Genomic DNA, 16,014 nt, shown 5'->3' with positions numbered 1-16,014 from the left:
CCCACAAACCCCAAGATTCTCACAGTATTTCATTTCCAGTATGAGCAACTACTCAGTTTCTATTTAACAGCACTGAGTGAACAGACATTTGCTTCAAATATAACTTCTTTTGTAATTAATACTTTGCACCAAAAATATAGAGGGAAGGCATGCACAGTATTTAGAAAGCAAAGATAATAGTGCATTGTAACTTAAAATACCTGGTAATAAAGGAACAAATTCATAGAAGAGCTCCATGGCTTTGTGTCGGCACTCTGTCTGAGGTCGTCCACACTGCACTAAGAGCCACATGACAACGTCCAGAAGACACACTGACTTAGTGGCTGGAAATCCTCTGCACAAAAATATCACGGATTAACAGTCCTCTTAGCATCTACCAAGAAGCCATAGTCTTCCAGTTGAAAAAAAAATAATCAGTGTTCCATGAGCATTATGTATGTCCTTTTATATATCTAACCACAACCTATCTGCACTGCAAGGAAGAGCTCTTCTACAAGCATGTCTTGCACTGCTTTCCCTTCTCCTCACTCTACTTTGGATCCTCAGAGCATAGCTTTTATGGCAACAATTTAAAAAGCAGAATCAGGTCCCTTCCCTTCTCTTTGTAACACTCAAATAGACAAAAACAGAGATTAAAGCTTAAATAAGCTCACACAGTTTTTCTCCATCTCTAACTCACCCATCTCTAACCTATCTCTAACATCCAGTGTCCTAACTTACCAAATGCCACACCAGTGAGCTAACTCTTAAGACTCCAATTGCCTGTTTCTTTAGAATCACATGATAATTCAGATAAAAATAGACCTCAGGAGGTCTCTAGTCCAACCTCCTGCTCAAAGCAGGGTCAGCTATGCAATCAGACCAGGTGACTCAGAGCTGCATCCAGCCTGATACTGAACCCATTCTTGCTTCTTCCACCTTTTTCACTACCCCTCTTTAATTGCTTATTATCATATTGCAGCTTGTCTTACTTTTGCTAACACTTAATAGCAGTAAGAAAGACTTTGAAGGAGTTTCCTCCAAGTGCTTTGTAGCACCAGTGCTAACATTACCATAAACACTGCTGTGAGGGAAATACGTTTTTCTTCTTTGCCTGTCATTGCCAAACTAGAGCAAGCTCACCATGCTGGAATAAAGAATGACAATCATGATCCTCTAGTATCATGTCCAGCATTTCCCACCAGTGGGGCAACAGACATATCAGTAGATTTGCATCAGCAACAGTCACAGGATGTATTCCTCATTCAGAATCCCAAATGTTTAATGGAATTACATATGTCGTTAATTAAAATAGCAAAGAAAAGGCAAATTGCTGACCGTGGTACTCGCCGTCTTCCTTCCTTGCTCAGAGAAGGAGCTTTATGCTTGATTATGCGCTTCAGGTGATTAATAGTATCACAACATTGTTGAGTAGTACCTGTTAGAAAGACAGAATTGACATTTACAAATAAATGCTAGTAACTTGGTTAAATGAATTGAGGTATTAGCATTATAGAAATGGTGCAAAAGAGGTTTACACACAGGATAACGTCTACCCACTCCACTACTCTGTGCTTCTAAAGTTTTTCAGGGGACGCAGAACAAAATCATAAAATAGCAGACAGGTCAACGAGGCCTCTACTATAAAACTGTGTATTCTACTTTCTGTGACCATGCTTACAGAAACTGTAAAATTTTCCCATGTGAGTACTTCTTCTGGGGCCACTTCTATCATGGACTGAACTATTTCTCTGAAAGAAATAAAGCTTTGTAACATCAGTTTTTGGTTTTATGCTCCAATTACTATTAATTGATGAAGGTCAGAGCATGGCGGGGGGGGGGGCAGGGTGGAGAGAGAAAAGCAGGTTTACTGAAGAATCATTAGTACTGTGGAAGAGGTCATAGATTCTTCATACAGCTACATACTGTTGTAGAGAAGAATGACAAGGCAACCAGGAAAGGGTATTACAAAATGGTGGAAATCTTCCACAGGATATATAGAAGTGTCAATTTTTGGAGCATTTTGTTTGTTATAAAAGCATAGACTTCAAGATTCTCATCAAGCTACATTTTTTATACTGTGTAACTGCAAAACCAGGACTCAAAGCACCACTAGTATTTTTAGGGTTACCATAAATCTGTATATCATTGTAAATGTGAAAAGGTTCTTTCTCCTGGGTTCAAAGTCTTCCACCTTTATATGGTGAAGGAGTTGATTCAAAGGGTTCCTAACTATGTATCAAATGACTTCTCTACCAGTAATGAAATATAATCCTTCCTTTGTTTCAAAAGCATGCACAATTACTTTTCATACAGGTATAGCAGCTTTTCTCTTTTAATCCAAGATTCAACAGGATGGCTTTTTTCTTCATTCCATAGTTAATTATACCTCACCTAATGATTTCTCATCTGTATGTGTTAAGGCCAGACTTTCCAGAAATACAACCAATGCTTCAAATACAAACTGCTCCACCAGAGAATTTTCTTCCCTTTAAAAATCAGGAATAAATGTAATGAGAAACATGAGTAGAAGAAGCACTAAGTGTGAAATTCTAATTAAAAAAAGGAATTAAAATACTGTAGAGATAAACTGCACAAGATATTTGCACAAAAAAAAAAAATACATTTAAACCACTCTTAAAAAAGCAATTAAATTTGCTGACCACCTTTAAAAGGCACAAATAACTTCCCATAAACTTGTGATAGAAATTTAAATTTATACACTCCCCACCTGCAGAAAGCTCAAACTACAAAATTATAATTAAAAGTGAATAAGCCGAGTAGCTCAATTTTACAGCTACATATACATTAATAGAATGTCAGTGGATCACTATTTGAGTTCTACACTTAATTCTTTTTATCTCCCTGAACATTTAGTCCAAGCTACTTACTGTTTCAAAGTCTGTTTGCTCACCTAAATTCTCTGTAGATGCTGTTAAAAGCAAGTGCTGCACCCAATCTCTTGAAAGCACTGGGATGAAGAGCAAGACTATACAACCGTTTAAAAAGGGACTTGGTGTTCACCGGGCTTTTCTCCTGCTGTCTCGGTGTTGTCTGCTTAATAGACCATTTCAAAAATTCTCGTATGCACTGACCACAGAAGTCTCTCAACGTGCTGTCAACTGGATCCACTATACCACTCTGAAATTACATAAGACTATTTCATTACAAGAATGAAAGAAACCCCGCCATTGTTTCAGTGCAGTATTAGAGCAGCTTATTTACACAGTATTATTTCTAAGTTAAAAAACAGTTTCCCAGAAATAACAACGCTTCAAAATTACTACTGTCCAAGGGAAGGGCAGTATTTCCAGTCTTCACAGCATGGATTAAGACTCAAAGATCTGGATTTCTATTGTCAAAGCTACCAGTTTAGGACTCTTGTCTAAGTCACTTCATTTTCTGATGGGCCAGTTTCTTCTGCTTTAGAAGTGGTGTGACAACACTGTTTTTCATTTACAAAAAGTACTGCAAAACCTCCTGACCTACCTTGCCTCCAACCACTTCAGCTCAGTGCACAAGCCAGTTTTAAATTTAAAGCTTTTGCACCTGGTGAAAGCAAAGAAACTTAAGAGAAAAATTAAGCACACATCAAAAGCAACTTTCATTCAGGGGGAAGGAGGGGCAGTGTGTGGTGTGAATGTCATTCAGTAGTTCCTCGTATACACTGATGACAAAGAGAGTGTTTCATTAATCCTATAAAGGCTCTAAAGATACTACACCTGCATTTTGAGAATGCCAAAGAAATAGAAAAATCCATCACCAAAATCTCAGTTAAGAAACATTAAATGGTCATTAAAAAAAATAAAATTGATAAACGGTTTTTCTTCTTTCAGACAAATAAGGGGCCATTATATCTGTTCATGTGTTCTCAGTTCTTTCGGTAGTAAAATGATGCTAGTTAAAAATAAAGTCACATGGCACAGAAAAAAATAGAAGAAAGACTTATGACCTACCAAGATAGCTTCCAGGAATGCCACTGTATCTTGACTCTCAAATTTTTTGTTGTTGGTAAACCAGTGAATGAGTTGCATAACTAAAGGCTCATACAACTGTCTTGTTACCTGGAAAGAGTAAATGTCAACTACATTTCTAGGATTAATACATTTCTATGTTATTTTGCTATTCAAACTAAGATAAAAACTAGTACTTTTTTTTTAAAAGGGTCTATAAAATGAATGATCAGCTTCATATTAGATTCCCATATCAAGGATTTAAAAAAAAAAAAAAAATCTGGTTAGCTGCTTTCTATTCAACTCATCTCAAAAGATCTTCAAGCTTACTTTCAGTAAGATCCCCTCAGACAACAAACATTGCATGCCACAGACTAATATGCCAATATACAGCCAGGGAAACAGGGAAGGTTCTTTTTAAGCTGTATTTTGATCTAAAATCTCTCTTAATCTTTACCATATACATCATTCTAACCTCCTGGATTTCAGCAATTCTACCTTTAAGTCAACCTGATTGAATACTGTCATACTATAGCATGAAGGGAAGAACCATTAGTATACTTCTATATGCATACATACATGCTTATAATATAGTGTGCATGCCTGTGTGCACTGGTTTGGACCAATCCAGGCATGATTTACCTATGGTTTACATTCAGCCATATGCCAGCAAAAGGAGTTTCACCTGAATTGGTAACAGAGCTTCCTGTATATTTTAACAGAACACAAAGTTCCTTTGATCTAAAAATAGAACCTGGATGCCAGGGTCCAAACAGCAGTCTGAAAAGACATAAAATCTGTGATTTCAGTGGAGCTGAACCTATGTATCTACTCCGATTTGTGTAAATGAGGAGAAATACCAAGTTCAGATGTCTGAATTAAATATATCATCCTTACTTATCAATAAGGCAGCTACAAATTCTCTCCCAAATGCTTTTTTTGTGGATTGTAGCTTTGCACACATTCAATATTGATTGCACACATTCAATCAACTTCACCTCAAGTTAACTTATTACAGAAAAATACAGAAATTAAATACAGCAGTAAAGAGCTGCTGCTACCACAAACTCTTTGAATTAACCTCAAAACTCTCATGTATTTGTACATTCCTCTGAGTTACTCTGAATTACACTCCATTATAGAAGTCTTTGAAAAGGCTTTCACTCTGCTCCTGAAATCCTGAAAAACTATCCCTAAAATACAATTTCAGCTTACAAAATACATTACATTTGGGGGGGCGGGGGGGAGGCAATGTGTCAGGATAACTTCTAAATAAAATTATACATTAATTCCCACATTTAAAGGTATCTTAAACAAGCTAAAATGCTTATAAAATGAACCTGTTTACCTGGTCTACGTCACAAGCAAGACGAAGTAGTACTGGAAATATTCGCTTATGTAACTGATGCATGGGTGGGGGACCCCGATGTCCTTCTGGCATCTGCGATGCTTTCCCCAACATGTAGACAACTATGCTATGTAGCACCTCACATGCTGCAACCTGAAATTTAAAAATCCCTTTGCTTATGCATCCATTACTTCCACAGAGAAGACAAAATTGTGGGCAGGAGAGAATGAGTCACAAGAATGGAGTGATTTCTCAAGTACTCCCTATCTATGCTAAATCACCATTCCAGGAGCAGATCACGTCCATGAAAGTAATTTACACACATTCTAACTGGCCTTTCTCTCAATGTTTTCGTGTTTATTGTGGGCAGTCAGTTTTCAGCTGGAGAAAATTCATCACTAGCTAAGTCACCCATCATCGTGTTTTCAAGGACACCTCTATTCTGGACTCTCTTTGGATATCAACATCCCAATACAGCAAAGCCGCAAAATATTTGCATAAGTGCTCTGCTGGACTAGGCCCACAAATTCATAGGCTAGGCACGACAACACTGAAGATCAACTAGTTTAAAATTTTCATTTTTATGTTAAGTCTAACTCTCAAAGCACAATGGTCATCTTATAGCAACTTCTGCTCTTTAGTTTTTAAACACTCAGAATAATGTCATCATGAAAGAGCAAAGAAGCACATTGCTACCTATGAATTAATTAAAACGGGTCTTTCTTAACAACAAATACGTTATTTTATGCAGTATTTCAGCTAGCATTAAAAAAAAGATGCAGAGAAAACATCAATACTTTTGTTTGTCTGTCACTTGCAGAAAGAGCCAGTTCAGTCACACGAGGCAAGAACAAATCCAAATAGATGACAGGCTTCATATCTACAAATGGTACAGCAAAGCTCAGGTGCTTCTCAGTGTCCCAGGATACACATTTCTTCATCATCTCTTCTGCAGAGGTAGCTAAGGCATTTGAAAAAGACCAAAACAAAAAATATGCTTTATATATATACATAGAGCAAATATTTTCATTGCTCAGTTAAAAAAATCTGTAACCTTCCAACTTTAGTTAGATTGCCATACGATGTTAATGCTTTATAAATTACTGGACGTTACAAGTACCAGAAGCATGTTAGAAGGCTGGTTTTATTTGCACATCCAAACAGATGTTTAGCCATCACATGAAAAAAATAATTGCAGCCAACATTTCAGGAGATAGTCACAGCAGTCTCCAGTTTCAATACAGGTAAGTTTGGAGACAATTATAAACCCAGAAAACAATGAATCACACTTGATTTAAAATACTTCTTTAAGACATCCAATACACTCCAATACACTTTAAGACACAGAAGACTTATAAAAAAAGTCTTGACGATCAGATCAGACAAGAAGATATAACATACTGACTCCTGCAGTTGTGCAGAAAAGGACTACATTTATTGCTATGGCAGCTTTCCTTGGAGGCCATACTTACTCCCTTCTCTCCCTATATTCCCAGATTTATTACTTTGGTTAATAAAGTCTGACCACGCTTTGTATTTAATTTCCAGGGAATAATGCTATTTCCTCATAGTATTTTTGAATAAGCAACAGGGAAGTACTTGGCAGAAAGAAAATTGATTGTAAAGGCAGAAAAAACAAATGTAAGCATGAAAAGAAAGGAACAAAACTTCTATACAACCACATTAGTTTTTAGACTAACTAAATTTTGCTCTGAATTTATCCCTTAAATCTCATGATCAGATACTTACGCTGTATTTTTCCAATTTTGTTTTAATTGGATTTTATGATATTTAATAATTAAATTATAAAGCTTATTCACAGACTGAACAGAGAAGAGAACATTTTTTTTTTTTTGGAGGAGACTCTCAAATGGAGCTCTACTACCTGGACATACTAAAGGCATGGTGCACCTTAAACTCACAAATGAAGTAAGCTTGTGGAGACTTACACAATTCACAGGCTGCAGTTCTGAAAAACTGGATTAAGTGAAAATTGTAGTAAAAAGGTGGAAACAAGTACTGAAGAGTTACAAACTGGGGCAAAGTTTTGAAATGGCTTTACAGCCAGAGGCTGGGGGGGGGCGGGGGGGGGAAATAAATAAAACCATATACCCAGATGCATATAGTTTTTTGCCTTTAACTGAAGTTTTCTACACACTTTCTGCATTCCATAGTAAGTTAGTGAATACTTTGCCCTCCTGAACTCCAGAATTGAATAAAAGCAATTTTTTTTAGACAAGAGCAACAAAAAATTGCTTTCCTTGAAGAGTTCATGCATTCGCAATGTTGAGACCTCACCAAAATCTACTTTCTAGAGAGAGAGCAGAGGCATGTAAGTATTTTTATTTACACTGACAGGACACTCACCTGTAATTAAGTTGTGGTTGACCTGCCCTCCTAAAGATCCAAGGAGGCGTGCAACTCTAGTCCTTACTGCTTCCAAGGAGGGACTGTCATCCTAAAGAATTCAACAGATTTAGATTAGTGAAGGAAGAGTTACTCTCTATATGGAATAACTTGGTTTACATAGTAAATGAAGGTTTTATGGGTCTTATTAACACACAGATGAAGAAGGTAAAATGAAGAACTGCATCAAACAAGAGAACAGTTTTCGTTCAATAAGCAAAAGAGGGCAAGACTGGAAAGCATTTTCATCTTATTTTGTGGGCTTTCAATTGCCATTTCTCAAGTAAAGGTTAAAATTTTATCACCACAGATAACACATACTGACAGAATAACATAACAGTTTAAAAAGTGGAAGAAATCTGAAGTAAAAATTTTCATTTGCTTTAATCCCAGAACTTAAAGTTTAGATCCTGTGTCTATATGTAAGAAGCCAACTAGTTTTCATAAGCAGCCTGTATAGAATGTAAAATTTACTCTTTTTTTTTTTAAAGACCACTACACTAGAAAGAGTTACATACATATACATACATACACACACACTAATATATATACATACTAACATATATATACACACTAGTTTCATGCCTAAAAGAGGTTTATTCCAAGTTAGTTTGCACACTGGAATATACAAATAAAACTACATTTGTTTTGAGCAACTTGAGAAGTCACTGGTCAAAATGATACATATGTTTGACTTTAAAACTACAAACCTATCCACAAGATAATTAAAAAAAAAGTTACACATTCACAAAATGGTATTTGCACACTGCACCACTGCTAAGCTAGGACCTGATTTTAGGTGTGGGAGTTAAATTTTTATTTCCATAATACATCAGTCTAGCAGTGATGCTGACTTACAGGATTTCTCCAGCTCCCTTTCCCTGCTTCATTCCAATTCTCACCCTAGTATATGACATCTTTCAAGCAGTACTGATGTAACAGCTTTTTGAGGCATGCTGTAGAATGGGATTCATTGAACTGACCTAAGATAGAAATAACCCTCAGGAAACAGGTATGCAGGCAAGAAAGGAAAAGAAACAGTGGGAAGTGATTAACTCACATTTAACTCTAAAAAGAAACAGTGTTCTTACCAATGAAAAAGACTTTGCTTTTCTTAAACGCTGTATCACAACTTTATTAAATCCCTTTTGGGCTGCTCGAGAAAGTTTCCTTACTTCCCAGTTATCCTGGGATTCAACTGATGAACAAAAAAAATCAGCATATTAGTATTAGTTTATTGTACGAGCACCTCATGCACCCACTCACAGTTTCTTTAAAAAACCCACCCTAGTTTTGCTTGGTTTTATTTAAGACATGACAATTACTCTTTCATTTAAAATCTTTATTAATGACAAGTCTCTATTAGTGAAAACTAAGCTGATTTAAGGATAAAAAGGACAAATCACAGAGAAGCAGCATATAAAATGGCTACAATGATTGTTCGACAGCAGCAAATAAATCTTAGTTTAAGAAAAAGGCAAATTTTGGGGTGTAAGAGAAGTTGCATTGTTCCAACCACAGGAAGTGCACAATACAGACAAAAAGCATATCACATCCATATCTTTAGCCGTAACTATGAAAAAAGTATTTTCCTCTCTGTCAGGACTAACAATTTTTTGCCTGTAAGTACCTGCAGATGTAGAGTTTTTCAAATAACCATCAAGAAGAGGTAGCACATCCTTGTAGTAAGGTTGCATTATATGTCTGGGGATGTGAGCTGACCAGTCTTCCAAAGCATCCAGTCCCAGATCAGCCATTGGGGTACAGCTAAGGCCCAGCTTAAATGCATTCTACATGTCAAATGTAAAGTTATCAGTCTTGCATTTTTATTGACTACTATTAAAGGTAAAAAAAACCCCATATTTGAAAGCATTTAGCATATAATACATCTTCCTTCTTAACATCTCACTCAAGATCAGTACAGGAGATATATATTATATGGCAACACAGGCACTAACAGAGTCAGCTTAGGGCAAAAGCAAATTCTGACAATGTACTTGTTTATCCAGAAAGTCAAGTAATTTGTATTCTATCTCACTGAAGACAGTACAAAGCTTAATAGTTATCTTAATTGCTCAACAGGATACTAAGTTTGCCCCAGAATTTTTGTACATGTTTTAAAAAAAAAGTGTTAGCTGTACATCACTTCGACCCACCTGTAGTGCAGGAACATATGCTTTGATATCAAGCATGACGATGTCAGGTGGTAAAGAAAGTAAAAAATTCAGACAGGATGCCAACAACTCATCCTTATACTGTTTCATTTTTGCTGCAACCTGAAGTTCAGATACATAGATCAACAACAATAATAAACCTTTTAAGATCCTGATTTAGCTCTATCAGTATCCACGTAAAACAAACAACTCAAAAACAATAGTGGAATTTCATTCACCTGCAGTTACCAGAAAGTACTTAACATACAATTATACATTTATTTTTCAATCTGTACATGAATAGATGACCAATACACCTCCTGACATTAAGTAAAAAACAGACAGAAAAAGATCTTAAACTATGTTGCATAATTCAAAGAGCTGGAATACTTCTATCATATAAGTAAGATTTCTCAGAAGATGTAATTTTGATTGAGTTGTATGTGTTTATATGCAGACTATGAAAGTTAGCCAGCAAAATCACTTACCTCTTTTCCAAACTTTACAAACAGTGCAAAACAAGACCTCTTTTCTGGGTCTTCAGGGCATTTTCTGAGACTCCTTGGACTGACACCCTACCAAACACAAACCACAAGTCAACAGTATTAAAAATGTAGTTCACAGTACAAATATGAAACACAAGTTCAACTTGGAATTTATACATCACTCTCCAATATGAAACTGGCATCAGTGAAAACTTGAAATGTACATTTGTTCTCTCAAAGCTTATAAATTAACATTAATACAGTGCACTGAGGGTCAACTTTTTGTAATACACTTAATATTACCCAATAAGCAAGATAAGTATGACTGAAAAATAACTTTTCATTGGCTTAATTTTCTCTTTGTCCACCCATCTAACAAACCATAAAAGAAAAAAAGATCCCTAACAGCGGATCTCCAGGTGGCAAGAATCTCCAGGTGGAATAAGGAGAGGGCAATTCACAGCAGCATCTACACCAATGAGTTCCCAAACTCGCTTCACTTGGTGCCATCACCAGCAGTGGCAGGGACAGTTCTGGGCTCTGTGTTCGGCTACACACATAATGGGCTGAAGCACTGCCACTTTACCACAAATGGTGCATCCACCAATAAAGCATCGTATTTCCTGCGGAAATCAGAGTGGAATACAAGTATATCCCAGAAGTTGAGTAACTAACCCATACATGTCTATGCTGTCTGGCTAGACTGTTTCTGATATCCAGGCTATCTTCTGTACTGCCTGCACCACAAGGGTATTTCCCATCCCTCTGTTCATCCAGCTCAGGACTTCAGAAATAACATTACACATGGATGGTGTCTCTTCAGAAACTGGGCTTCTAGTCTAAATTTTGACTTTCTATGTGCTTGTAACTACAGAGGCATAGGATGCTATAAACATTTGAAACTGGCTAACAGTTTCAATGAACTATTTTCCATAGTGCATAAAAGACTATATATAAAAAACTGCACCATCACTAATAAAATATATTATGGCTCCGTTGGAAAAAGAGATCTCACCTCAAAGTATTTTATTTTCTTGGCAATTTTCATTGTAACAGAAAGCAGCTTGTAGAATCCACTAATAAGAGGCAGTCTTGTTGAATGTGTAATAAGCTCATAACCAAAGGAATATACCCAAGGGTTAAAGTATTCAACATGCTTCTCTGGAAGTATCTCTCTAAAACAGATGTACAGAAAACACAGGGGGAAAAAAAAAAAAGAAACTGAATAAAATATTTGTTTCCTTTTTTCTCAATTTTTAAGTCAGTACAAGAAAGAAGTATTGCTATAACAGAGCAGCTCCAAAGACAGTGAGGGAATAATTATATACTGCCTTCTGAGGCAAGCATAGGAAGATTTTTATTTTGCCTTACAGCGCGAAGCCATTTTTTCCTCATTATATCTCGTTACTAAATTTATACAAACACACATACCTGCATATCACATTTCATTATCGAGACTGCAGTATTGCTAGGGGAAATCAGCTGGACCTCCAACTGGCAATAAAAGCTGTACCTTTCACCTAATGCCCAATACTACTCTACAAAGACTGTACGTCTGGTCTCTGAAGTATTTAGGATATATGGTCAGTATAATACTGAAAGTTACAACTTATATTGAAAGACAATTACACCCAAGTAATGAAGGGATGACTCGTCTCCTGTACTCTTTAAAAAACCTGAGCTGATGAGCTAGTATGTTTTTACCTATAACCCAGATATCTGAAATACACTTAACTGTCTCCCTACTAATCACCTTGTGCATTTTGAAATATGGTGTATCGTCCTAAGTCAGAAACAGGCATCTTAAATACATCTCACTTCAGATTTCCTCCAATCATTTTGTAACTTCCAAATTACCTAAAAACATACTAATACCTGCAGAATTCCACTAGATTTATAAAGGCAATAAAGTCTGTCGGCTTCGTTGGCTGAAGATTTGAAGCAGGGTCAGAAGTAGGCCCAACCAAAGTACCGTCAGTTTCATTTTCATCCTGAAAATAGATATTGAAGCAAGAACACTGGATCTGTGACAACACAGAAAGCATTTACACCTTTTTTCCAGATTAACAGTCTGTCTCCTCTTTTTCTAGTTATTCTGACACAAAGGACTAAAATTGACGCATCAATAATTCCAAGACATAATAAGGGATGCTTGCTTCTAAGGAGAAAGCAAGCAGAAAAATGAAAATGACTAGATGCCACAGTAGCGAGTCTAAAATAACAGCGAACTTCTACCGATTCTGATGTTTCCATCTCCTAACGCTTCAATGCAATATAAAGTAAAACATTTTGTCCAGTATGAATGCTACTTCAAGGACACTATAAGGAGCTATTTAAGCATACCGAAAACAAGCAGGGAATGTGATTTGGGTTCTCCTGCAACAGCAGGAATTAATGGACAAATCATCAGGTCTCACCTGTTCATTAACATCCAGTTTCTGAACAGTCAGGTCCAATTTCTCAATAATCTTCAAAATAGATTTTATAAGTTCATCATATAGCAAGCGATTCAGGGACTGCAGTTGTGAATTTGCAGTGAGAAAGTTCTCATCTTCAAAACCGCATTCCTTTTTAGGAGGAAAAAAGTTCACATTTCAAAACACCAATGAAAATTATTCTTGAATATACAAACCAAGAGTTGAATGATCCAGAGGATCCAGCTTTAGATGTTTCTCAGCTATGGAAGCCTAAGTTCATCCCTGTTTAACTAATTTATCAGCCAGAAAAATCCATCTAAAACCAGGAAACAGTTCTTCTGCATGTGACATCTGGAAAAAGTCTAGGGTTAAAAAAGCAGCAATAAGACTCAGGATTATGTTTCCTTTTGTATTTCCACATTAACTATGCTTTTACCTTCATTGTGTCACAGTTCAGTAGACTTCTAAAGAGATACAGATAGTCCTTATATGTCGGTACTTTCCATCTCCGTGTTCCAACCTCTCCATCTTCAAGGGATTCTTCTGATCCAGAAGTTTCTTTTCCATAAAAATCCTGAAAGGACACAATATTTTTCAGAAACACCACTGTGGTGAGTTGACCTTGGCTGGATGCCAAGTACCCACCAAGCTGCTCTATCACTCCCCTCCTCAGCAGGGCAGGAAAAAAACAAGATGGAAAAAGCTCGTGGGTCAAGATAAAGGCAGTTTAATAAAGCAAAAGCAAAGGCCACACGCAGTAAGCAAAGGAAAACAAAAAATTTATTCTCTACTTCTCATCAGTGAGTGATGTCCAGCCGCTTCCCAGGAAGTAGGGTTTCAGGACACGTTAGCAGTTGCTCCAGAAAACAAACATTGCAATAATGAATGCCCCCCCACCCCCCGCCTTTCTCCTAGCTTTTATTGCTGAGCAGACATCATATGGTATGGAATATCCCTTTGGTCAGTTTGGGTCAGCCGTCCTGGCTATGTCCTCTCTCAAGACCTTCCGCACCCCCAGCCTACAGGTGATGGGGGAATGTTGGAGAGGCAGCCTTGATGCTGTGCAAGCACTGCTTGGCAGTAGCCAAAACACTGGTGTGTTATCAACACCCTTCTAGCTACAAATACATACAAGCACAGCACTATGAGGGCTGCTATGGTCAAAACTAACTCCATCTCTGCCGGACCCAATACAACTACATATGTAACTACCTGACTTAAGTTAAAACACAATGTAAAATTACTTCTGCAGGTAGAAATGTGAAATGTTTAGGTTTCTCACTTTACCAATCTGAAAAGAGCACAAAACCAGCTCCTTTCAAAAAACCTCTAAAGCTCTTCTCCTTCTAGTGGTCAGTTATTTGAGAAACTCTATAGTTATCCTGCTGCACAGCATTAAAAAGCTTTAAAATCCTCCCTTAACACAAACATCCAGTCAAACTTCTAAAGTATCCAAAATCTGTTATCCTGGAAGAAATCTGGACGACCTCGATTACAACCTACTTTGTTAAAGACAACCTGAGCAAACAAGAACTGCAGAGAACAGAAGTCTATTTCCCATCATTTTTTTCATCCAGTACATAAGGCACATCCTCATTACACTCAGCACATGTAGGGTCCAGAGACTAGTAACAACTGAGCCACAATATAGAATAGACAGTACTATTTTGCTTCTTTGGGCCTTCCCCTGTTTACTGGGCTAGATCTTCAAGAACTGGAACATATACTCTAGGAATCTAGATGAAATACGTATGTTTAAATAGTTATTTTACCTTTGAAAATGTGATCGGCTTGGAGAAGATTCTGATTAATCCCTGATGCACTGAAACAAAAAAAAAAAAATTTGCCTGAACAGACTTTTAAAAAGGCACAGCATCCATATCACTCATGACATTAGCAATGAATTAAATCAGTCTTCTATCTTATATATTCTGTCAGGATCAGGGAGAAGCAAAAGAATACAGATTTTTCTTTAAGGACAAATACAGTCAAAAGCAGAGCCGTAACTTTAGGATGTTTCACAGAAAACCAATTCTGATCTTGCTTCTTACTGCTTTTTTTCAATACTAGTTTTGACTTTTCCTGACTCTGAATGCAATGATGAACAAGGCATTGCCCATAATGCCCATACTGAAAAAAGCAAAAACTCCTGATGACTCTGAGACATGGACTTCAGATCTCCATTCCAGCATGGTGCTTGGGTGCACCACATCCCAAATCAAGAACATGAAAAACAATGAAAATGCCACAGCAATAGAGAAAAGCCACCATAAATAATTGAAAGAAAATGAAAATAATTTCTGAAAAATCATTATAATGAAGTATCAGCATGCTGCAGGCTACTGGAATTGTCAGCTACAAATGCTGACACATTCATTATTACATTCGCAGGACTGTATCTGACTAACCGCATATTTGAAATTTTCATTTTTACTACGTATCAGGTTCCAGAGCATAAAAAGATTACATTTCTAATAGAGATGACACTGACCCTACTTTCTGTGATATTTTGTAGGGGTAACTGAAAGGGTATTGAACACATTTTTGTAAATTTTTCTCTGAAATCCCTTTCTCCCCATAATCATTCCAAGCAGGAACATAAGTCTTGTGTTTAAACAGATCTTCACAAGAATATATTCTCTTGCCCTTGATGATGGCCACTCTGTCATCCAAAACAGTTGTTAAATGTATCCCTTAAGTGATTTAACAACAGATATTGAAAAATAACACAATGAGAACCCTAAAACTCCATTACTAGAGGACAGAAAAAGCTTCATTTTTAACCCCAAATGTCTATTCTGCATATTACTCTTAGAACTAGTTAATCAATTTAGGGGGAAAAAAAACTACAACCCCCAAAAAACCACAACAAAATTAATATCACAGACTCACCCACAGTGCTAATAAAACTCCAGAGAACTGGACCTTTTCCTGAGAGGGCAAGAAATACTTTTATTATAGATCTGCAACAGACTAACTGCATTTTTTCACTGTATTGTGGAAAGCTATTGATCTGCAGCACAACTAGATGTTCAAGAACTGGAGTGTATACTTCAGGAATCTAGAAGAAATAAAACCAAAACACCCATTATGCAAAGACAATTATTGTAACTCTGTATCAATGTGAAGAATTATGCTAAATTATTTCAGCAAGACACTTTGTTACAGGAGTTTACATCATGATCTGTCTCAGAACAATAAAAGACTTCACAAGTGAATTCACCTTAGATATAAAAAAACAAAAACCAAACAAACAGACCAAGAAAGTTTCCT

The 16,014-nt window shown here is 36.7% G+C and overlaps 1 protein-coding gene across 1 annotated transcript in view; it reads right to left on the bottom strand.

Moving 5' to 3' along the window:
• Positions 1-16,014, bottom strand: part of PRKDC (protein kinase, DNA-activated, catalytic subunit) — an 87,768-nt gene that overhangs the window by 61,516 nt on the left and 10,238 nt on the right. Inside the window, exons 13-30 of the mRNA XM_074819664.1 lie at positions 15,634-15,802; positions 14,514-14,563; positions 13,178-13,315; positions 12,742-12,891; positions 12,200-12,315; positions 11,340-11,499; positions 10,328-10,414; positions 9,843-9,962; positions 9,317-9,476; positions 8,778-8,884; positions 7,648-7,738; positions 6,078-6,241; positions 5,281-5,433; positions 3,936-4,043; positions 2,894-3,120; positions 2,374-2,468; positions 1,318-1,417; positions 201-334 (exon numbers count right to left, since the gene is read on the bottom strand). Of these exons, the coding sequence (XP_074675765.1) occupies positions 201-334; positions 1,318-1,417; positions 2,374-2,468; positions 2,894-3,120; positions 3,936-4,043; positions 5,281-5,433; positions 6,078-6,241; positions 7,648-7,738; positions 8,778-8,884; positions 9,317-9,476; positions 9,843-9,962; positions 10,328-10,414; positions 11,340-11,499; positions 12,200-12,315; positions 12,742-12,891; positions 13,178-13,315; positions 14,514-14,563; positions 15,634-15,802 (2,329 nt within the window). The remainder of the gene's footprint in view (positions 1-200; positions 335-1,317; positions 1,418-2,373; positions 2,469-2,893; positions 3,121-3,935; positions 4,044-5,280; positions 5,434-6,077; positions 6,242-7,647; positions 7,739-8,777; positions 8,885-9,316; positions 9,477-9,842; positions 9,963-10,327; positions 10,415-11,339; positions 11,500-12,199; positions 12,316-12,741; positions 12,892-13,177; positions 13,316-14,513; positions 14,564-15,633; positions 15,803-16,014) is intronic.

This window comes from Strix aluco, chromosome 1, assembly GCF_031877795.1.
Source record: "Strix aluco isolate bStrAlu1 chromosome 1, bStrAlu1.hap1, whole genome shotgun sequence".
Lineage (NCBI taxonomy): Eukaryota > Metazoa > Chordata > Aves > Strigiformes > Strigidae > Strix > Strix aluco.
Note: the sequence above shows the minus strand (reverse complement) of the source record. Positions and strands in the feature narration are given on the sequence as shown.